This window comes from Macaca mulatta, chromosome 16, assembly GCF_049350105.2.
Source record: "Macaca mulatta isolate MMU2019108-1 chromosome 16, T2T-MMU8v2.0, whole genome shotgun sequence".
In the NCBI taxonomy this organism is placed as follows: Eukaryota; Metazoa; Chordata; class Mammalia; order Primates; family Cercopithecidae; genus Macaca; species Macaca mulatta.
Genome location: NC_133421.1, coordinates 51,596,732 through 51,618,975, shown reverse-complemented (window position 1 = coordinate 51,618,975; position 22,244 = coordinate 51,596,732). Strand labels below are relative to the sequence as shown.

Genomic DNA, 22,244 nt, shown 5'->3' with positions numbered 1-22,244 from the left:
TCGAGAGGCTGAGGCAGGAGAATCACTTGAACCTGGGAGGCGGAGGATGCAGTGAGCTGAGATGGAGCCACTGCACTCCAGCCTGGGCGACAGAGCAAGACTCTGTCTCAAAAGAAGAACAGATGTTCTACCAAACTAACTGCATTTATTACTTACAATTTATTTTCTTATGAGATAACTTGTATTAACATGTTAAACTAATAGAATTCCCGCCAAAACAAAACCAACTATTTGAGGTAAGCCTGTGGAACCTCTGAAATATTGGAGGTAGCTCAAAGACTCACAGGCAAAGGTCTAGAGGTCCTGGGAGGTAGCAGGCCAGGGTGCAGCAGGCAAAAGAGAAGGCCCACAGCTGTGGAAAGGGGGCAGCCCCAGCCCAGCTCCCACCAATAGCAGCAAAGCTTCTCAGAACCCTTCTTCTCCCCCCACCATACACACATACACACACACTCACTATGTAATGTAGTACAGGCACTGGGAACTTGTTTACCAAATGAATAAATGAGTGCCATTTGCCCATATTTTGTAAGTTAAGAGAAATGAAACATCCAGAAGTAGGGCAGGTGCTGCAGCCTAACAACTCTGCTGCCATGAAGGCTCACGGCCTTGCAGAGATGCCACACTCCCCAGCTCAGAGCTCTAAGTGCATCCTGACCCCCTGCTTCCCACTACCTCTGGAGTCCCCTTCCTTGTCAGCATGGCCAGGCCAGGTGAATATCTTCACCCACATTCAGAATCCTGCCCACATCCCTGCCTTCCATGGGATGAGGTAAGAATCCAGGTTGTTTCCTTGCCCCCAGAAGAACCAGGATATCCACAAGGGATCTGGGCCTGAGACAACAAGCTAGCACAAAGGCCAGGAGTGTCACTCTCCTCTCTTACCACCCTTGAGGGCATACCCATGTGTGCCACATACAATCTAACTACACTCCACACATATATTCAGTTTTCCAGTTAGAAGGGAGGCCACAGATAGATTAAGCCTAGTTTGGAGAAACAGACAGGGTTGGATTCAAAGCTCAGCTCCATTCCTTCCTAATTGTGTCATCCAGCAAGTTACTTGACTTTTCTGATCTTCACTTGTCTCATACGTCAAATTGAGAATAATAATGCCTACCTTTCCTGGGATTGTTCTGAAAAGTGAATGAGATCATACATACAAAGAATCTGTCCCACGTCCACATGGCACATTGTGAGCACACAGAAAACAGTAACTGCTATTATTAGTTAAAGCAGGAGTCACAGGCAAAGGTCTAAAGGTCCTGTGAGGTAGCAGACCAGGGTGGAGCATAGCAAAAGAGAAGGCCCACAGCTGTGGAAAAGGGGCAGCCCCAGCCCAGCTCCTACCAACCATGGCCTGCAGCAATGTACTTTGCAGCTTTCTTCTAGAGAAACTGAAAATCTGAGGTTTTTTATTTTTTGAGACGAAGTCCCGCTCTGTTGCCCATGCTGGAGTACAGTGGTGCGATCTCTGCTCACTGCAAGCTCCACTTTCCGGGTTCACGCCATTCTCCTGCCTCAGCCTCCCCAGTAGCTGGGACTACAGGTGCCTGCCAACACGCCTGGCTAATTTTTTGTATTTTTAGTAGAGACGGAGTTCCACTGTATTAGCCAGGATGGTCTCGATCTCCTGACCTCGTGATTCACCCGCCTCGGCTTCCTAAAGTGCTGGGATTATAGGCATGAGTCACCGTGCCTGGCAAAAACTGAGCTTTTATATAAACATTTTTAATTTTTAAATGTGGCAATTAAGTTACACATTGAAAAGTCACTGTGAGGGTTAAACACAACGTGTCTGCAAGCCAAACCCAGCTTATGGGCCACCAGTTTGCAATCTCAGGGGAAAATTGTGAACTTTTTAAGAGTGGGGCAATGATTTCTATCTCTGCTGTTCTTTTTTTTTTTTTTTTTTTTTTTTTTTTTTTTTTGAGACGGAGTCTCGCTCTGTCGCCCAGCCCAGGCTGGAGTGCAGTGGCGCGATCTCGGCTCACTGCAAGCTCCGCCTCCCGGGTTCACGCCATTCTCCTGCCTCAGCCTCCCGAGTAGCTGGGACTACAGGCGCCCACAACCGCGCCGGCTAATTTTTTGTATTTTTAATAGAGACGGGGTTTCACCGTGGTCTCGATCTCCTGACTTTGTGATCCGCCCGCCTCGGCCTCCCAAAGTGCTGGGATTACAGGCGTGAGCCACCGCGCCCGGCCTATCTCTGCTGTTCTTGCACATGCTCAGTGTATATTTCTAAAAGAGGAAATCCCTTCAATTGACCCCTTCTTTGCTCTGGTGCAGAGCAGGGGAAGGGACTCAGGAACTCCCAAGTGATGGGAAGGAGGTGGGATGGGGAACATGCTGGGATGAAGGTCAAAAAGTCCTGCTGGTGCTAGTCAGAGGAGAAAGGACAGAGGTGTGAATTTCCACTTCTCTCAGACCAGTCATGGGTTAGGGAAACCCAAGGGAATCAGGTATATCACTCTTAGGAAACATGGGAACAAGAGAGCACAGGGTCTTCTCACAGCCCAGAGCTGGGTGAAGTTCTGGGTGTGTGTAGGGTAAAGTATGAGTCTACCTTGCTGGCCAGTGACAGGCAGGGGCGGGGGGCCCGTCGAGGACTCTCCAGCTTGACGATGCTGATGAATCCAGGCTCCAGATTGTCGTCATCACTGGCATTGCACAGGTACAGGGGGTGGGACTGCAGAGAGAGACAGATTTGGGTTAGGGAGGCTTTAGGCAGCAGGAGTGAGCTGTGAGAGCCACACACCTCTCCATTGTTCTAGGGAGGTACCAGGCAGGTCTCTTGGTGCCACAAAAGAGTATGCCTTATGATTGGATTGCCTCATAGTAAGCTAGTGACCACTGTTTGTCACTTCAGAGATGGTGGGGCCAAGGACACAGGTAGTGGAGGCAGACAGGAGGGAGAGGGTGTCCCAGAGGGGGCCTAAATGAAGAGCTTGCTGCAAAGCAACTCTAACAACCTTCAACTCCAACAATCCTACTTTTCTAAACTAGCCAGATGCAGAGGGCTCCTCTCCTGGCCCCAGACTCTCTACCTCCTGATCCTCCTACCTGCTTCCCAAGCCCCAGGCTAAGAGAATATCCATGTGTGTCTGTATTGGTGCTTTCAGAATCCCCATGGACAGTCCTGGGTGCTGCTGGTGCCTCCTGCCCTCCTCGGGATGCCCCCGGGCAACTGTTGCCCTGTAGATTCCCATTTCTTAGGAGGCTGGGTCTTCTCACTCGGTGCTGCCTTGCTTTATCTCACTAGCCCCCTTTTTGCCTCTGCCCTGTGCCCATCCTGGGATCAAGCATGGTGTTGACAGAGAGGTGAGACTATCTTGCATTGAGGCTTGGCTAAGACATAAGCCTTAACAGCTCACTCTGGTCCCAGGAATGATGCCATGGAGGTGGAGCCAGCCCAGCCCATTTGCTCTAAGGGTATGGCAGATCCTGTCCAAGACCCTGTGCCTCTGAGCCCAGCTGGTGCTGAACAATGACCAAAGGAGAATGTGCCGACAGAAATCTGAGGCTCTCCTCATCAAAGGGATGAGATTGCCTTACTGTCTCTTTTCATTCATGGCGATTCGTACACCCATTCGAATCTAATTTTCCCTAAACAAAATGTCAGAGTGCGATGAGAACAAAGTATGATTTATTTGGCCCTGAAGAATCCTATGGGCCAGGGCCTCCTATATAGTAGAAACCCCATGTATCCTGGCAAGAAAGAGATTTCTTATTAGAGAGCTGCCCACACTTCCCCCTCTACTACTGTTGAAGTCTGGAGGACTTTCAGAAAGAACCGTCAGAGGAACCACAGAGAATCTTGAATTTATAAAGATGTTTATGAAGATAATGTCAATGATGGACTTAAAAGTGCACTTTCTGAAAGTACTGTGAGGCTATTTCCTCTCACTGTGTCACCGTGGTCCCTTGAACATAGTAGGTTCTCAATAAATATGTACTACCTTGCTTTGAATCAAAATCTCTGGGCAGTGGGTGTTGAAATAGGAGGGATTTCCATACTTGCCCCCAGAGTTTAAGGCCTACTAGTCTGGTAGTGAGCAAGGTTTAGTGTGGAAAAAAGGTTATTATGTGCCCCTGCCCCCAGAAAAAGGCTGGGGCATGAGGGTGGAGTTGTTCTCACATCAGTGAAGCTGTAGCCCCTATCTCAACAAGCTGCATTAGTCTCTCCGTCTGTCCATGCGTCCATTCATTTCTTTGTTCTGCCAACACGGAAGGCCCCCTTGGTATCAGGCTCTGTCCAACGCAGTGAGGAGCTAATGATGAGTAAGAGAGGCTCCCTGCCTTAAAGCAGCTCAAAAGACAAGCATGCAACCACATTGTGATGTTACAACACAAGGGCCTACGGGAGGGCACAAAGGGGGACAGCTAACAATACATATGGGAAGCAGAGCAGTTTTCACAAGAGGTGACTGGAGAGCTACCTTGAAAAGCTAACTAGGTATGTGTTCACCTCAGGGACCAACAAAAGGGAGTAGGGTTGGGGAGGCACATTCCTGGCAGAGGAAGCCACTGCACCAAGGAACGGAGGCCTGGCATGAGGCTGAGGTAGACTGTGGGCAGTGAGGTCTGGCATGAAAGGGAAGGCAGGACATGAGGCTGGAAGGATCCGCAAGAGTCAGGCCACAGAGCTGGGACCATAGATTTGCACTGGAGACCAATTTCTCTGAAGACTGTGGAGGACAGTCTGGTGTGGTGGGGAGTCCGAAGGCAGCTGCTCCACCAAAGCAGAAGATGGAGGCCTTCCCTGAGGAAGGACAAGTCGCAGCCACAGAAGGCTCTGCTCTGCTTGCTCCTCCACCCTCCCCACATGGTCCAGCCTTCTCCTGATGACTCCAAGATGCCACTCACTGACCAGAGGGCCACCTGGGAGAGGAAAGTCACTTTGGAGAAGCTCCTCCAGTGTGTCTGCAGATATTTAACTAGCACTCTTCCCCAGGTTTTAACAGGGAACCAGCATCTACAGCTCAGTGCTGCATTGTAGGACACCTCTGACAAGATGGAAGGGAAAAAAGACCTGGTGTGAGTCGCCAAACTTGCCTGGTTCTGAATTGACAACTACGGAAGAAGGAATGGAAGGAAATTAACCACCATTAAAGGCCTCTTGTGTGCCAGGGCGTTTGGACATTATTTCACTATAAGGTAGGTGTGATAGCCATTTTTAAAAATAATTATTTAATTTTTATGAGCACACAGTAGGTGTATATATTTATGGGATACATGAGATGTTTTGATACAGGCATGCAATGGGTACTAATCATATCATGGAGAACGGAATATCCATCTCCTCAAGCATTAATCCTTTGTATTACAGACAATTCAATTACAGTCTTTTAGTTAGTTTTAAATGTACAATAAAATTATTGTTGACTATAGTCACCCTGTTGTACTATCAAATACTAGGCCTTATTCATTCATTGTAACTTTTTTTTTTTTTTTTAACCCATTAACCATCTCCATCTCCCCACTACCCCATCACAGCCACTTGAAGAGAAGCTTGAGGCTGGGAGAAATCAAAGTCACGTAAGATTTGAACTCAACTCTGTCTGACTCCATTGTTGGAGCCATGGAGCTCCAAATGAACACAGCATCAACCCTCCATCCATCTCCATGCTAATGATAGTCAGGATGAGGGCGGTACAGTTTATATTTATTGGGTAAATACTGTGAGCCAGTGATTGTTCTATGCACTTTTTCATATTAACTCTTTTCATCCTCATAACAACACTATCAGGTAGAGATTTTTATTGCCCCTGTTTTAAAGATGAGGAAACTGAGGCACTAGAAGGTTAAATAACATGCCCAAGATTACACAGCTAGTAAGTGGTAGAGATTAGAAAAAAAAGGAAAGTAGTAGTAGGATAAGGTTAAAAAAATATTTAAGAACAATTTACATTTTATTTTGAAAACATGATACCTTCCCTGAACTCATTTACTAAGAAAATTTATCTTACTAAAGCATAAGGGCCCAAATACAAGTCCCTAAAATGTTGGTGGTGACCCCTGGGATTCTTGGACCCTCTTCTCTTTTCACTCTTCTTCCTTTTTTTTTTTTTTGAGACAGAGTCTCACTGTGTCGCCCAGGTTGGAGTGCAGTGGCGCAATCTCGTCTCACTGCAACCTCCACCTCCTGGGTTCAAGTGATTCTCCTGCCTCAGCCTCCCAAGTAGCTGGGACTACAGGTGCCTGCCACCATGTCTGGCTGATTTTGTATTTTTAGTAGAGATGGGGTTTCATTATATTGGTTAGGTTGGTCTCCTGACCTCATGGTCTGCCCGCCTCGGCCTCCTAAAGTGCTGGGATTACAGGCATGAGCCACCGCGCCCGTCCCCCTCTTTTCACTCTTGATGCCTTCTCTGGGTGACTGCAGCCAATCCCATGGCCACGGTGCCCACACAGAGGTCAGTGATTACATATGTCTTGGTCTTCTCTTGAGTTCCAGACCCTTAAGTCTAACAGCCCCCTAGACATTTCTACCTTAATAATCTTAAATAGAACACCTCAAACTCGGCATGTTCAAGACTGAAATCATTCTATCCCCAAAACTGCTCCTCCAGTGTTTGCTGTCTTAGGGATTGGAACCACCATCCATCTATTACCCAAGCGAGTTGTTGTCCTCCTAGCCTCCATCTCCTTCACCCCCACTCCAACCACCAATATCCAATCAATCACCAAATTCTAACAATTCTACCCCCTAAATATTTGTCTTATTTTATTCTTTCTTCCATTCTTACTACCGCTATTCTATTCCAGGCCACCATCACTGCCAACCCTATTTACTGACATAACCTACTCCCTAGGGTCACTTCATCCCATTCAATTCTCTATATTGCAGCCAAAGTGGTCTAAAATGCTAACTTGAGCATGTTACTCTTCTACTTACAGCTCTTACAAGGCTCCTCAGAGCTCCTGATATAAAGTCTGTACTCTTAAACATAGCTTAAAAGGCTCTGCCTGGTCTGGGCCCTGCCGCATGGCTTAACGTTCCCTTCCTATATCTCTTCCCGCCTTGTGACCTATGTTCCAGAAATAATAACTTGTTTCTTTTCCCTAAACACCTTTGACACTTGCTGCTCTGTCCGGCATTTCCCTAATCACACACTTACCCCACGGCATTGTAATTGTCAGCTTACTTGAGTCTAGCCTGCCCCAAACTGCCTGTTACTTTGTGGGCACTCAATATTTGTTGATTAAATGTTGAAAGTCTACAACCAGATAATTGATGATAGTTAACTATGAAGACAAGACAGAGCACACCCAAATCCTGATAATGGTTGCTCTGGGAAAGGAATTTGAGAGGGGGTAGTAAAGAGGGACTTTGGTGTTTTGCTTTGAATACTTTGATCACAGGATAATACATGAGATTTGAGTTTTGTTTTTTGCTGTTGTAGAATAAAAAGGAATGACAGCTATTTATATTTTGTTCCATGTCTTTTCCCTCCTTCCCTTCCAAGGAGATGGCTTCACCTTCTATTTCCTTGCCTCAGGGGCATTTGCCAAAAGCAAATGTTGTTTAAAGTCCTCCCTTCCTGGCTTTTGCAGAAAAAACTGAACTCACTGAGGAAGTGTGAGTGTCCTGAAGGCAGAAGGGCCTGTGGTGAAGGGAGGGGTCAAAGTCTCAGAACCGGGAGGGCAGGAAGGAGGGGTCTGGAGCCAGTGTGAGGGGTCTGAAGCCAGGCTGAGTAGTGGGAAGCTGCAGCCTGTGCCCCAGAAGCAGTGGGTCCCTGGAGAAGGACTGAGTACTAGACCCCAGGAGGCTGGGCCCTGGGAGAGATGATGTGCCTGCGTGGATTTCAAGGGAATGCCTGTGATTGGACAAGGAACGTATTTGTGGTGGCCAGCATGGATAAATGTCAGAGGGGTCCCTTGGATATCTTGGTTTTCTTAAAACTCTGGGACTTTTGTTCTACTCTGGGAGGAGAAGTGCCTCTGAAAACAAATGTCTACACAGCTAATGGGATAGGACCTTGGTGTTAGATTTGATAAAAAGAAAATAAAGTAACATGATCTTTCTAGTACAATCATATCTGTGGCATGACAATCACACTCATTATATTTTTGTATGGTTTGACTCTTTTACAATGACAGCTGTTCAAGTATTCTCAAATTAAAAACAAATAATAGCCATTTGAACTAGGACTCAGTTCAGCACCTAGCAAGAAAGACAGCATCGGCATTCCTTGGGTATAACACAGGGGCTGTCTTTGCCCTTCCTCCAAGGAATTTTTAGCCAGGAGGCGGGTTCTTGAGAAAACAGATGCAAATACATTTGTTTCCTTGGAATGCAAGGTCTCCTAATCACGAAGATGCAAACATGATTTCTACACTGGGCCACCTGTCCCCTCAGTGACACCAGGGGGTCAAGAGAAATGAGCTTGCCTGATTTGAGAAGGGTGTGGTTGTGGAGGGCTTAGAGAAACTTGGTGAATTTGACTTCCTCAAAGGCCAGGAGTTAGGACACCCCTGTCTCACAGGCTGCCATGTGGGGCAAATTAAGAGGCACTTGCTTTCAAGCATGAGTTAGGTCATTCTGACTCAGAATTCAGCTTTGCATACACATTTTTTACCCTCTGTGTAAAGATACGTGAACTGTCCTTTGGTGGTATGTGTTGTATTTCATATTCCTGAGTCTATTCTCCCTCTGTCCTCCTTATTTGTTCTGATTTTTTCCCCTCCCTCCCAAGACAGACCTAGGGTTCAAATTCTGACCCCATAATTTACTTGTGTGACCTTGGGCATGTTAATCTTTCTGAGCCTCATATTGCTCATCTTTGGAATGGGAACAAAAATGCTTCGTGTAGACAGGAGATAATGGATAGAAGTGCCTAGCACAAAGCCTGATGCTTAGTAAGTGCTCACTTAATGGCAGCTGTTTTTATTGCTGCATCTATAATAATAAAGTCCCTTCTTATTCCTGGAAGGGACAAGGCCTTTTCTGAACTTCCCCCTTCTTTGGTAATCAACAGTGCCTCTAAATGCCAGTGTTCGGCAAGGCACAGTCTGGGACAGCTCATTATTCACAGTCACTTCCCTCCTGTTCTCAGACCTCCAAACCCCACTGAACAAGCTCTTCCAGTTCTCAGCCTGCCTCCTTCCCATGAAGGAAGCCATGTGATCTCATTACCTCCTCACAAAGGGCATTTCAGGGCTCAACTGGGCCTGGAACTTAATGCTGGTCTCCCTTTATCCATGGCATCTCCTCCTCTTTGGGTGTGTGCTTCTGCAAGCAATTCTTTACTGTCTCCTGTTTCCCGGGCACTCTCCTCCCCCTCCCTGCCACCGACCTCTGCTGCAATCCTCTCTTAGTTCTCTGATTCCACGTACAGACCTTCAACTAGGCCTTGGACAGGTAACTTTACTGCTTGCTACAATTTTGCCTTTGTAATCAAGAACATTGGCCAGGCATCAAAGGCATCATTCTCCCCATTTCCTCTTTTCAGATTTTACAATCATCCTTTCCTGTACAACCTCCATTACCTGAACTTTTATCTTAGGTAGGAGGACACACCGGCATCATAAAGTAAAGCTCCTGCAGATATGGGGGTGGGAAAAAAACAGGTTGGCCTGAAGTTGCTGCTTCCGAATCCCAGCACCAGAACAGGCCCACCACTGAGGCCCAGCTTAGTCACCTTGCCTTGTATTGAAGGGAGTCAAGGCTCACATCTACAGGTTAGATCCTAATGGTTATTGTTCAGGGCTTAGATTTGGGAACCTCAAGACCTCTTTCAAAACCTTATATAAACTTGTCACTATCTCTTCGGGATGACTGAGTCTTTCCATGAATCAAGTTGGGAGGCTGGGGAATTGTCAAGAGGAGTTTCTCTTTGTCTATTTATTTTATTTTACTCTATTTATTTTTGAGACAGGGTCTTGCTCTGTCACCCAAGCTGGAGTGCAGTGGCACAGTCTCAGCTCACTGCAGCCTCAACCTCCTGGGCTCAAGCAATCTTCCTGTCTCAGCCTCCCAAGGTGCTGGGACTACAGGCATGCCTCACCAGCCTGGCTAATTTTTATATTTTTTGTAGAGACAAGGTTTCACCATACTGCCCAAGCTGGTCTCGGACTCCTGGGCTCAAGTGATCCTCCTGCCTTGGCGTCCCAAAGTGCTGGGATTACAAGCATGCTATCTATTTTTAAAAAATTATTCTACAAGAAAAGTGTATTCCTGCTTCCTGTAATTTTTTTAAGCTACGAAAGAAAATAATGTTGGTGGGGAGGGTGAAGCATAACCTTGGGCCACCTGATGGTAGTGCACACTAGCAGGGCATGGATGAAGAGGCCGCCATGATTTCTCACTTGATTCAGGAAACCTCCCTGGTGACACAGGGGTGCTGGTGAGCAAGAGAGCTGACAAGATAGAACTGAAATGATGTTCCAGAATCTAATAGGAAGCAGGGTGGCAAAATCTGAGGGAAAAACTGAGCTCACTGAAACTCCGGTTTGGGGCTCTGCGTATCATAGGCCCTTAGCGTTTGGTGAAAGAATGAGTAAAACTTGATTTGAATCCAGTTGCCATGTGGTTTATAAAAAGAGATGTAAATTGCTAACAGCTGAGCCTGGTTCACACCCATAATGGACCTTCAGAATTTGTCTTTTACAGCTGAAGAAAGCAAGACTAAAGTAACAGATTGCCCACCTAGTTGAAGTTAGTTAACCTAGTTAACACCTAGTTAAAGGAGGTTGAGGTCCCCTAAATTCAACCCCACACTGCCTCCGGGTATGCACGCTGGGGAGGTGTTCTGTGGCATGGTAAACATTAGGTGAGTACTGTAATATAATGCCTGGGATCACAGTGGAAGGCTTCAGGGTCCCCATTTCTAGAATTTTCAAACCTGAATCATTCTTAACAAGACAGAAGCAGGATCTGTCTGTTCCTTGTGCTCTGCCTCCAAGCCTCGGCTTCCTTCCTCTCCTCTAGGGTTTATCTCATCTCCTCTCCTAGCCACAACAAAGGCAGCCAGGCCGGGCGCGGTGGCTCAAGCCTGTAATCCCAGCACTTTGGGAGGCCGAGACGGGCAGGTCACAAGGTCAGGAAATTGAGACCATCCTGGCTAACACGGTGAAACCCCGTCTCTACTAAAAAATACAAAAAACTAGCCGGGCGAGGTGGCGGGCGCCTGTAGTCCCAGCTACTCGGGAGGCTGAGGCAGGAGAATGGCGTGAACCCGGGAGGCGGAGCTTGCAGTGAGCTGAGATCCGGCCACTGCACTCCAGCCTGGGCGACACCGTCTCAAAACAAACAAACAAACAAACAAACAAAAAACAAAGGCAGCCAGACCCAGACGCTGCTCAGAGACACTTTCCCAGTGAAACGTCCCTGTTGGTTTAGTATGAGAAAGGTGTGTCCTGAAATTAGAGGACATAGAAGCTCAGACCCAAATAATGGTCATTCAGCCAGACTGCCATTTTCCTCACTCCCTCGCCCCACATTACAGATGCTGTTCTTCAATTTCCAAATTCACCTATCCTTATTTCAGACTGTGCTGGAGCTCCATGATGCAACTGGACTTCTTTACATGAAAACAGCCCCCATGGTGGGGTTTTCCTGACCCCACACTCTGCCTAGCATCTTTGTATGGTGATTCACAGATCATGAGTGCACTCCTAAGGAAGTGGAAGAAGGTAAGGAGAAGAGCTACTTATCTGAGCTGCTTTTGAAATAAAGTGATATCAGAGAAGAAAGTTTATTTGGCACTAATCAGACAGAGAGAAGGAGGAAAAATCCCAGCCACCCAAGAAGTAGAACTTTTATATCATTATATTCTCACACAGAAACAGGGTTGGTCCTGACTCAGTCAGAATGACCCCTAGCTACAAAGGTACTAGGAAGCTACTCATGAAGTTAGAAGCAAAGAAGAGGGAGCCCATCAAATATCATTTTAGTTACATCAGGGATCTTTAGAAGCAAGGCCATGAAATAGAATACCAAGTTCTGAAGCCTATGAAGATCAAGACCTTAAAAGATAACCCAGTCATGTGTTCTGGACTCCTTTTCTCCACCAGGTGAGGAACTCAGGGCTCAACCATCCAAAAATCATACTAATTGGTCCTGGGAAGTCAGCTGACTTCTGATCACTGTCCCAGGAAAGATCTTGTGACCCTCACTGACCTCCATCTTATAGGGAGTACCACTGAGGCCCCTTGTTTAGCTAGGTCTTATTCAAAGAAGTCGTCTGCTGAAAGGCTGAGGTCTTGACACAGATGGCAAGTATTGCTAGGGGTAATATCTAATTCCCACATGCCCAGGATAAGGTCTATAGAGGCTTTGTCCAGGGCCCTTCTGAGGCATGGTCTTAACTCTTGCCACAACAAAGTAGTTAACTGAACTCTCACACCTAACCCAATGTGCTACTTGCAAACAGCCTTGACAGAGTTTGCTTTATGATTTGATTTTGCGGTTCCTGTTCCAGCCAAACTCAGGCCAGAGATGGCAGGAATCTGAAAACCTACTAGAAGCAGATAAGTGTTTATTTTTGAGTAATTATTTAGGTTAAGATTTCAATGCTTAAAAGGCCAAAGACTAAAGCCAGACAGTCCCTGTGAAAAACACCAAAGAAATGAAACTTAAGGAAACCAGATCATTTGTTTCAATAAGCCAGAGGCCCATCTGGACTACCGGCAGAGCTACTCAAGCATTGCTAAATTTGGTGATTTCAGTGCAAGGGTGTGAAAGAGCTTCATTAACATGGTTACTTCACACATATTCCAGGTCTTTCAGGCTTAGTCTCCTGCTCAGAGGCTGTAGGGATTTCAAGGTGTCCTGCAAACTCTGCTCCATACTGCTGTCTTCCACAACTGGCTTGCCCTGGGGCTTAGAAGCCCTTTGAGGGCAGATACTATCTCCAAAAGGGCTGGCTCAATGAAATCTTCTATGCTCAGATTTGCGTTGGCACCATGTTAAGTGGGGATGGAATGAAGCTATGAAGCTTGCTCGGCTGGTCCCAGTCCCCGGTTCCTAGGCAGTAACACACAATATTGTATTTACATTGCAAAGTGGGAAAAATGTGGAGGATGGGCCTGGGGTTCAATAAAGAAACAATAAAGGGATCACAGGGGTAGTTGCACTCAGAAATTACATCAGGAGGAAAAGGACAAAATTATTCAAGTCACCAGCCAACTCAGATGCCCAGAGTCTCTCCTTAGAAGCCATTGGGGGGTTGACATTAGGCCAAGGAGGTTTCTGTTCAGAAGAGGCAACAGCCAGGAAGGGCTTGTGTTGGAGATAGCCCAAGGGCTCCAGCCTGACTGCTGACAGCCCTTTGACCACAGCTCTGGATCTCTGTCCATGGGGTGGCCCTAGGGAAGAGGCCTGCTTTGGGGGGACTGTTTAATGATTTGCCAGCAAAGAACTAGGCAAACAGACTGCTGGCAGCTGCCTAGATGCAACAGGAGAGTGGATTTTTATTCCCACCCACAGTGTAGCCTTCCAGGCAGGGGATAAAAGAAAAAGTGAGATGGCTCTGGGAGAGTCTGGGAGGGATTGCCATTTGGGGCTGAGCATTTCACTGGGTCTCTATGGATGGTGCCTGGATATCTCAGCATTGGTGCCAGCTGGTATTTCCATCCTCTGAATATCTTAGAAATTCCCAATAGTAGCATCTCTTGCGCTCCTAGGAGCTAAAAAGTAAGATATATAAATAGCCTTTTATGGCAGAATTCTAGGCATTAAAGAGAATGAAAGCAGAAAAACACTGTCTTAGCTCCTAAGAAGTCTTTTACAGAAAACGTATGACGGGAAGATAGTTTGGTTCTCTGACAAATTCTTTTTCCTTTCTCTTCCCATGGACGTTTCCCTATTTCTTTGGTTCTATAGAGAAAAAAAATGGCACCTCTCCTATCCCCTGTGAGCCAAAGACTGTGAGAACTCCAATCCGATAGCTCTCTACTTCTTTTTGCCCTTGACTCCACATGCCAGTCCAAATTGGGCCCTTCTCTAATCCTTTGACCAGCCCTCAGTCCCCAGAACTAAATACTTTCCCTCATATATTCCCCTAAAGCCATCTATTCAAAATTCTTAAATGACACTTACCTCTTACTGTAGGTCAGTGCTCCATTGAGACCCACCCTCTTACCTATTTCCTCCAGCAGAATGCCTGATTCTTAGGGCAATGAAACATTAGTTCTTTCCTCCTTCCTGCAAAGTAGAATCTGAGCTCCTTGAGGTCAGGGACTAGGTCTTATTCATCACTTACATCATGCCATGCACACAGTAGATGTTAAGAAAAATGCATGTTGAATCATCCGTTTTAATAAACAGATGTAAAATAATTTGGTGGTTGCCTTGTCATTTTATCAGGATATGATTATTTTCAGATTTCTGCTTTCTCTTCAGAAACTTTCTGCATACTCCCTGTAAGTTTCAGTTTCAAAGTCAGCTTTAGAGTATCTTGACCTCATCACAAGGTGGAGTTCTCTTCTTTCCCTTCCACCATCATGCCTAGCTCTCCTCCACAACCCTGAACAAAACTCACTTGTTTCTGGAGAATCTTCCTGTTTAATAACCCATCCCATTACTCTTTTATTGTCTCCTCTCAGTATCAATGTATTGCTAAGTTATGCATAACCCTGAATGGGGAAGAAAGCAACAGTCTCCCACCCCAAAGGAATGAGTCTTGCTCTCAGGAGAGTAACACCTGACTGTAGGCTACAGCAGTGTATACACATGCTGAATGCACAGGGTCTTAAGGCCATTCGTTAGACAATACGCAGGGCATGGGAATGCACAGCGCACAGAACATAAACACTGGGGGAATGTGGAATGAATGGACTAACTTGCTCTTGCTGTATGGCTTTGGAAGTACTCTCTTGTCATTTTGGGCCCTTCAGTCTCTCTCCCAGATTTATTGAGAGGTTATTTTTTGAGAGAAGCCATTTAGAGACTATTACAAACAATTAAAAAAAAAAATCCCTGCAGTATTGACAGAAAGAAACTCTTGCTCCCCACTGGCTTCAGGCCATAGTGTCAGCTGTCTGCAGTGAACTTCAGTCCCTACCAAAATTTTATGAGGACTTGGCCCAGAGATCTGCAAAGAAAAGTTCTGGGAAAACTTAGAAGCAGTTCACTCCCGATAATATTCCATATTTTTTTCTGAGTGGGTTTTTCTTACCTTTGGTGGGATGAGAGATGAATTACATTTTTTTCTCTGTCCTTTATTCCTTGAAAAGTGGATGTATCTGAAGCCCAAGTTTTTTTGTTTGTTTATTTGTTTGTCTTTGAGACAGAGTCTCACTCCATCACCCAGGCTGGAGTGTGGTGCTGTAATCATGGCTCACTGCTGCCTCGACCTCCCGGGCCCAAACCTGGAAGGATCACACCTCAGTACCCCAAGTGGCTGGGAATACAGGAGCATACCACCAAGCTTGGCTAATGTTTTTGATTTCCATTTTTGGTAGAGACAGGGTCTCCCTGTGTTGCCCAGGCTGGTCTCAAAATCCTGGCCTCAAGCTATCCTCCTGCCTCAGCCTCCCAAAGGGCTAGGACTATAAGCATAAGCCACTGCATCCAGCTGAAGCCCAAGTTTTTTTGTTTTTTGGAGGTTTTTTTTTTTTTTTTTCCTGTTGCCCAGGCTGGAGTGCAATGGCATGATCTCGGCTCACTGCAACCTCTGCCTCCCGCATTCAAGCGATTCTCCTGCCTCAGTCTCCTGAGTAGCTGGGATTACAGGCATGTGCCACCATGCCTGGCTAATTGTTGTACTTTTAGTAGAGACAAGGTTTCACCATGTTGGTCAGGCTGGTCTTGAACTCCTGACCTCAAGTGATCTACCTGACTTGACCTCCCAAAGTGCTGGGATTATAGGTGTGAGCTACCGTGCCCAGCTAAAGCCCAAGTTTTAAAGACTTCAGTTAAAGAGACATTTGATTCCACCACCCCGCCTTTGTTTCCGCTTCCCAGCAGCTTGATCAGCTCTCCAGCCTATCCTGCCTCTGAGAACGTATGTAGGCCACCTCATGCCAAAGGCAGTTGTATGTTCAAATATTCCAGACATCCTTTGACTTGCTCTTTATGAACTATGAGCTCTTTGTTACTTCTTTTTTTTTTTTTTTTTTTTTGAGACGGAGTCTTGCTCTGTCGCCCAGGCTGGAGTGCAGTGGCCGGATCTCAGCTCATTGCAAGCTCCGTCTCCCGGGTTCCCGCCATTCTCCTGTCTCAGCCTCCCGAGTAGCTGGGACTACAGGCGCCCGCCACCTTGCCCAGCTAGTTTTTTTTTTTTTTTTTTTTTTTTTTTTGTATTTTTTAGTAGAGACGGGGTTTCACCATGTTAGCCAGGATGGTCTCGATCTCCTGACCTCATGATCCACCCGTCTCGGCCTCCCAAAGTGCTGGGATTACAGGCTTGAACCACCGCGCCCGGCCTGTTACTTCTTAATTGTTCAAACCTCTTTATTTTTCTTGCTAAGCACAAATAGTAAGAGACACAAAAAGATAATCAAAGTACTGATAAATGAGAGAGGAATCTTCTCAGTTATCAAGTTGGCTCTGCTGAATAGAATTTCCTGTTCACATCTGTCAGAAGATTCAGGGAGGTACCATCACCACACTGAGTGGGTAAGGGAAGTACTTAGAGAGTTAGGGAGGGGAGCCAAATTCCTGGGTTGAGAGTTCACAGGGCAATGAGGATCAATAGCAGCACTTTTGATTTGTACACTGTTATCAAGGTACAAAGCAACACTACCCTTTGTCCTTTTTATTTTTACTCTGCTAATGGAACCATTCACCCTAAATTAAGATTATTATTCAGCTTTGATGTTGCATTTTATATTAGCAAAGTGCTTTATAATCCTTCATTAGCAATTTTACTCTCTTTATTAATACCACTCATTTCACAAATTAGGTAACTGAGGCTTGAAGAGACAATGCAATGCATATTGGGCTTGTGACCTGACTTCTGGGCATTGATTTCAGGTACTAAATCTAATGAAGGGAGACTTGACAGACCCCAGGAAGAAGCACAGAGTAAAAGGGCAGAAGCACGGACATAAGAAGAACTTTCTTGGGAACTAAATCTCCGATGACATAGTGAAATACTTCAAAATGTTGCTTTCTTTTGCTGGTAGTAAAATTGAGAGCTCTCACTACTTAAATGAAAAATATGACCACCAAACACATCTTTAACAGGAAAACAGTTTTCTTGATTGCTGAATTTCCTCCCTAACAGAGTTGACATAGAAAAATAAATGTGTTTGAACTTAATGGTGTCAGTTGTTTCCTAAGAAAGGGACTGATACTATAGCAAGGCAAAGAGCCCTAAATTACTTCTGACCCAATGAATCCGCGCTTCTTGACTCTTCACAGGTTGCTCATGACATAATGCTATTCTAGTTCTTCCACTTCTCTGATTGTCCTCACTTATTGCCTCTTCCTCTTACTATTCTTCCTCTCCTTCTTGTTTAAATATATATGTTTCCTAAAGATGTATTCTCTGATCTCTATTATCTCTCTTCTGAAGTTCTTATTCACTCCAGTATCTTTAATTATGACTCCCAAATTGGTATCTGAAGTCAAATCTTCTGTACTTCAAAATGCTTGTTAAACATTATTTCTTTGTAGTCCTCCTGATACCTCAAACTTAAATATACCAAACCTAAATATCACATTCTCCCTACACTCCATCCTAAGCCAATAACCTCTCTTAACTTACCTATTTCAGGTAACGGCACCACCATTTTCCTAGAGACTCAGGCTGAGCACCTCACAGTCATTATGATTCCTCCTCCTAGTAATTGCAAAGACTATGCCATCACTTGTCTTTGGAGATCTACCTTTTCTATGTCTCTGGAGTCGGAACCATTACAACAGACTTCTAACTAGTCTTTAGTCCCTCACCATTCTAAAGCTCTCTGTCATTTCAAGAACAATCTTCCTAGACACAGCACTGATCCTATCTATCATTGCCCTGTTCAAATACTATCAGTGGCTGTCCACTGTCTTCTGAATTAAATTCAAACTCCATAGCCTGTCACATCAAGGCCTCGGTGCTCAGTACTGGTTTTGGAATCAGACAAGTTGGTTTTAAATTTCAACTCAGTTTTGCATTTCAACTCTATCACTTCCAAGCTGTGGGTAACCTAATCTCTCTAAGTCTCCTTTTAAAAATGGAGGCTGGGCACAGTGGCTCATGCTTGTAATCCCCTGACTTTGAGAGGCCAAAATGGGCAAATTACTTGAGTCCACAAGTTCAAGACCAGCCTGGGAAACATAGCAAGACCCCATCTCTACAAAAAATGTTTTAAAAATTAGCTGTGCACGCTAGTAGATGTCGGTAATCCCAGCTACTCAGGAGGTTGAGGCTGCAGGATTGCTTGAGCCCAGGAGGTCGAGGCTACAGCAAGCTATGACTGTGCCACTGCACTCCAGCTTGTGCAAGACCTTGTCCCTAAAAAAAACAAGAAACGAAACAAAAACAACAAAAAACACCATGCAAGAAGATCATTGCAGAAATAAAATGAAGTAACATATTTAAAGTACCAGCAGTTCCTGCACATAGTAATCACTCAGAAGTATGTGTTTCTTCCCTTCTCTACCTTTTCAGTTTCATCCCCACCTCTCTCCTCAATGCACCATACTAGTCCAAAATAAATTGGATTACTCACTATTCTCTCACATTCTCTTGGAATGCCTATTATTTCTGTTCTGTGACTTATTAAAATCCTATATATCCTTCAACGGCAAGTTCATATGCTACCTCTTCCATGAAGAATCTCTTCTTCTTCATCTGAAATGCCCCAAACATCTTGTTTGTATCTACATATAGTAATTTTCACCTTCTGCTTTATATTCTTTTCTTTTTTTAATAAACAGAGATGGGGTCTTGCTATGTTGCCCAGACTGGTCTCAAACTTCTGGCCTCAAGTGATCTTCCTGTCTTGGCCTCCCAAAGTGCTGAGATTACAGGTGTGAGCCACCATGCCTGGCCTATACTCTTACTTACTAAATTGAGGGCAGGGGTTTCTTTATAATCCCGCATAGCACAATGCTCTAACGTAAAAGGCAGTTAATAAATGTGTGCTAAATTAATATTGAAAATATTTGGTCTCCCAGGTCCATTTTGGTCCATTTCTTTGTGATTCGTACTTCACACTAAGCACTCTTTAGAAACAACCTCTGGAGGGATATCAGAATTTCAAACAATGTTAACAGAGAAGCTGAGTCAGTCTGGGATTAAGTTTAGTCCTAGTTCAGCCAAAAGGAATTGTCTGGACTCTGTTCCTGCTTGAGGAGATATCATAATTTGGCAGCTTGTGTGAGCCATGGGAACTCATTTGAATACATTTACACGAGAATGTATTTGTCTTAGGAATGGGTACACCAAAGTGCATGACACCTGGCTGGGTGCGGTGGCTCACACTTGTAATCCCAGCACTTTGGGAGGCCGAGGCAGGCAGATCACTTGAGGTTGGATGCTTGAGACCAGCCTGGCCAACACGGTGAAACCCTGTCTCTACTAAAAATACAAAAATTAGCCAGGCATGGTGGCAGGTGCCTGTAATCCCAGGTACTCAAGAGGCTGAGGCAGGAGAATCAGGAGAATCGCTTGAACCTGGGAGACGGAGGTTGCAGTGAGCCAAGATTGTGCCACTGCACTCCAGCCTGGGCGACAGAGACAGACTCCGTCTTAAAAACAAAACAAAACAACAACAACAACAAAAAAAAAAGTGCAAGACACCTATAAAAGTCAACTACTATTAGATTGACAATGACAATGGCTTCACTGGAAACAAAAGGAGATCCAAAAAGTTCTGAATATGGCTCAGCTAAGATATAACTATCTTACTCTGGCTTTCATCCAATACATTTCCTCTTGGCCCAGTTAGCAAATGGGTAATTATATGACATCAGCCACCATGGGGTGGCTGGGACATAAGGTGGCTTCATGGTGCCATATAATGTGGCACCAAGTGTCTGAATCACCAACCACAGGTGCATCAATTCTTCCCCGCACCACACACACCCCCTCCATAAAACCACCTTATCTGATATTTCTGTTGACACAGTGACTATGCTTCAGGCACTTTCCTTTGCTTCTTCTTAATGTTTGTTCGGGTGGGTACCTCTGTGCAGATGCCTATAAATGAGTTCTTAGGGTACAGGAGTAACCACCCAGTCATCAGGCCATACTTTTGTTTTTAGGCAGGTTTAACTCAGAAAGTAGCAGCATATGTAATTGCTAAGCCAACACCTACCTGAAATACTTCAGAGGCTAAGCCCCTTTCCTAGCCAAATACCTAACTACTAGAGTTGCTGTCTGTTACTAAGTTGATTCCTTGCCTGGGCATTATCGGACTTGTTTCTGGAGCCATCTTTCTCCCTAAAATGACAGCCGCAATAGTTTCCCCCAAACCCTTTGTGACAGGGCAGATCAATGGCTCCCAAGTGATCCCTGTCAAGAAACAGAGACTCACTTCATGTGACCACTGAGTGCAATGCTGGATGGGCATGCACAGAGATTTCCCTCATAGGTACATCAGAATGGATCTGAAATATTGCCTCTTAGTTGGCAAGTATTTGATGAGCACCTATCTTCTTCCCAAAACTGTTAGGTCCAACTCAGGCGGTACAGTCTCATTGGGAAGATAACATATTCATAAAGTAAATGGTGGTACAAAATGACATTGTATCAAAGGCCACATTGTGTGGTAAAGCCAGTAGGACCTACAGGATTTGTCGAGGAGATGGATCTTAAGCTCACCCTTAAAGAGGACAGAATTTGGACAGGAGAAAAATAGCCACAGGATCTAGTCCATTGGCATCTGTCAAATGGATTTTTCAAACTTCTGAGCTTACTTGAGAAGAAACCAGGAGCCAGGTGAGAGAAAAAGTAAGGTTCTTGAGCAGTTTCTCTCAAGTCTTCAAGGTACAGGAAGACTTGTCTGACTGAAAAAATAGATCTGCAAAGATAGTTTGGATAGCTGAGGTAGGATCAAATTACAAAGGCTACTGCATGCCAAGATGAGAGTTAAAGCTTGCTCTCATACGCAGAAAAGGAATCATCCTAAATTCGTAAGAGGATCTCATTATCAAAACAGTACTGTAAGAAGAACAATTTAATAGCAGAGTAAACCAGTGCAATGAAGAGAAAATTAGTGGTAGGAAAATCAGTTAGAGAGTTCCAGTAATCTAGTACTGGCATGATGAGAGCTTGAACTCTGGTAGTAATAGTTAAAAGGAGACGGAATGAATCACAGAAATTACGAAGGAAGTGTTAAAAGTACTTGACAGATTGGAGTACAAGGATGAAGGAAATGGAGAAGTTAAAAGTTCTAAACCTGGAGAACTGGAAAAGAGATGTTGCATTAACAAAATGGGGAAATTAGAAAAAGAAGTTAGGGTAGGGAAAATTTAAGTCAGTCTTGATATACTAAATGAGGAATGAACATTTAAATCTTAAAGGCAGTTTGAAATAGGAATTGGAATTTGAGTGACAAGCCTTCTGAAACTGATTCTGGTATATGCTAAAATTTGCTAACTATTGATCAACAGGGTTCAAAACAATTCTAGGCAGTTTCCTTACTACATGTAGAATGAAAGCCACCAGAGTGGGAGGCCAATATGCAAAACTGGTCATTTCCCAAAAGATAGGCTCTACATTCAGGTAGAAGAACAGAGGCTTCCTCCATTATTTCCCCATCCTATTAAATTTACATATGATCTCAGTATTAACCAGGGCATTGAATTGAGTGGATCTGAAACATCTGCAGAAGCTTCAAAGCTTTCTTGTATCTTATAAATTCTGTATGTCTATAATTCTACTACATAAATATGATCTAACACATGCTTTCAAATTACTACTCTCCTGTTTACCATGAACAAATAACAATGCTGGACAAAATGGTAACAAAATTTGATTTAGTTTGCCTTAGTGCTTCAATTCTTCTAAAGGACCTAATTTCTTTTTAAGATTGAACTACTGCTTTTTCCATGGAAGAAAGTATTACTTGTCTTAGACGAAAAAAAGGATACACTGCTCATCTCTGCAGTTGGTAAATCAGAAGTAGAGCACATAACGGGCTGCAGGGCGGCATGTCCTCATCCTCAAGCTCTGCACTCTTTTATTTTATCCATGCTCCTCCAAAGCTACATTCAGAATCAGCAAAGAAAATGTGAATGGTGGGAACGAGACAAACCCCAAATCCAGAATATGTAAAGGGAATAAAACAGTGCCCCCGAAAGCTGAGCAAAACGGAATATAAAACAAAGAAAACAGAACGCATGAGGTCAGAGCTTTCTAACT

General features: G+C 44.7%; 1 protein-coding gene and 1 long non-coding RNA gene across 9 annotated transcripts in view; one reads left to right on the top strand and one right to left on the bottom strand.

Annotated features, from left to right (window-relative positions):
* The window catches only part of LOC106993976 (uncharacterized), an 83,527-nt gene that overhangs the window by 31,351 nt on the left and 29,932 nt on the right, over positions 1 to 22,244 (top strand). The window contains exons 2-3 of one of the 2 annotated variants that reach the window (XR_013406447.1): positions 4,952 to 5,154; positions 11,490 to 11,634. This is a non-coding gene — a long non-coding RNA (uncharacterized LOC106993976). The remainder of the gene's footprint in view (positions 1 to 4,951; positions 5,155 to 11,489; positions 11,635 to 22,244) is intronic. The other variant, XR_013406448.1, reaches the window with a different exon arrangement.
* Positions 1 to 22,244, bottom strand: part of RNF43 (ring finger protein 43) — a 66,369-nt gene that overhangs the window by 15,191 nt on the left and 28,934 nt on the right. For 5 of the 7 annotated variants that reach the window (XM_077970954.1, XM_077970951.1, XM_015119152.3 and 2 more), the window contains one exon: positions 2,564 to 2,686. The exons of 1 other annotated variant lie outside the window; for it this stretch is intronic. Coding sequence is in view for 2 of the 6 variants with exons in the window: in XM_015119152.3 (XP_014974638.3) it covers positions 2,564 to 2,686 (123 nt within the window). In the remaining 4 variants the exon portion in view is untranslated. Of the gene's footprint in view, positions 1 to 2,563; positions 2,687 to 21,948; positions 22,019 to 22,244 lie in introns of those variants that run through there. One more of the 7 variants, XM_077970952.1, reaches the window with a different exon arrangement.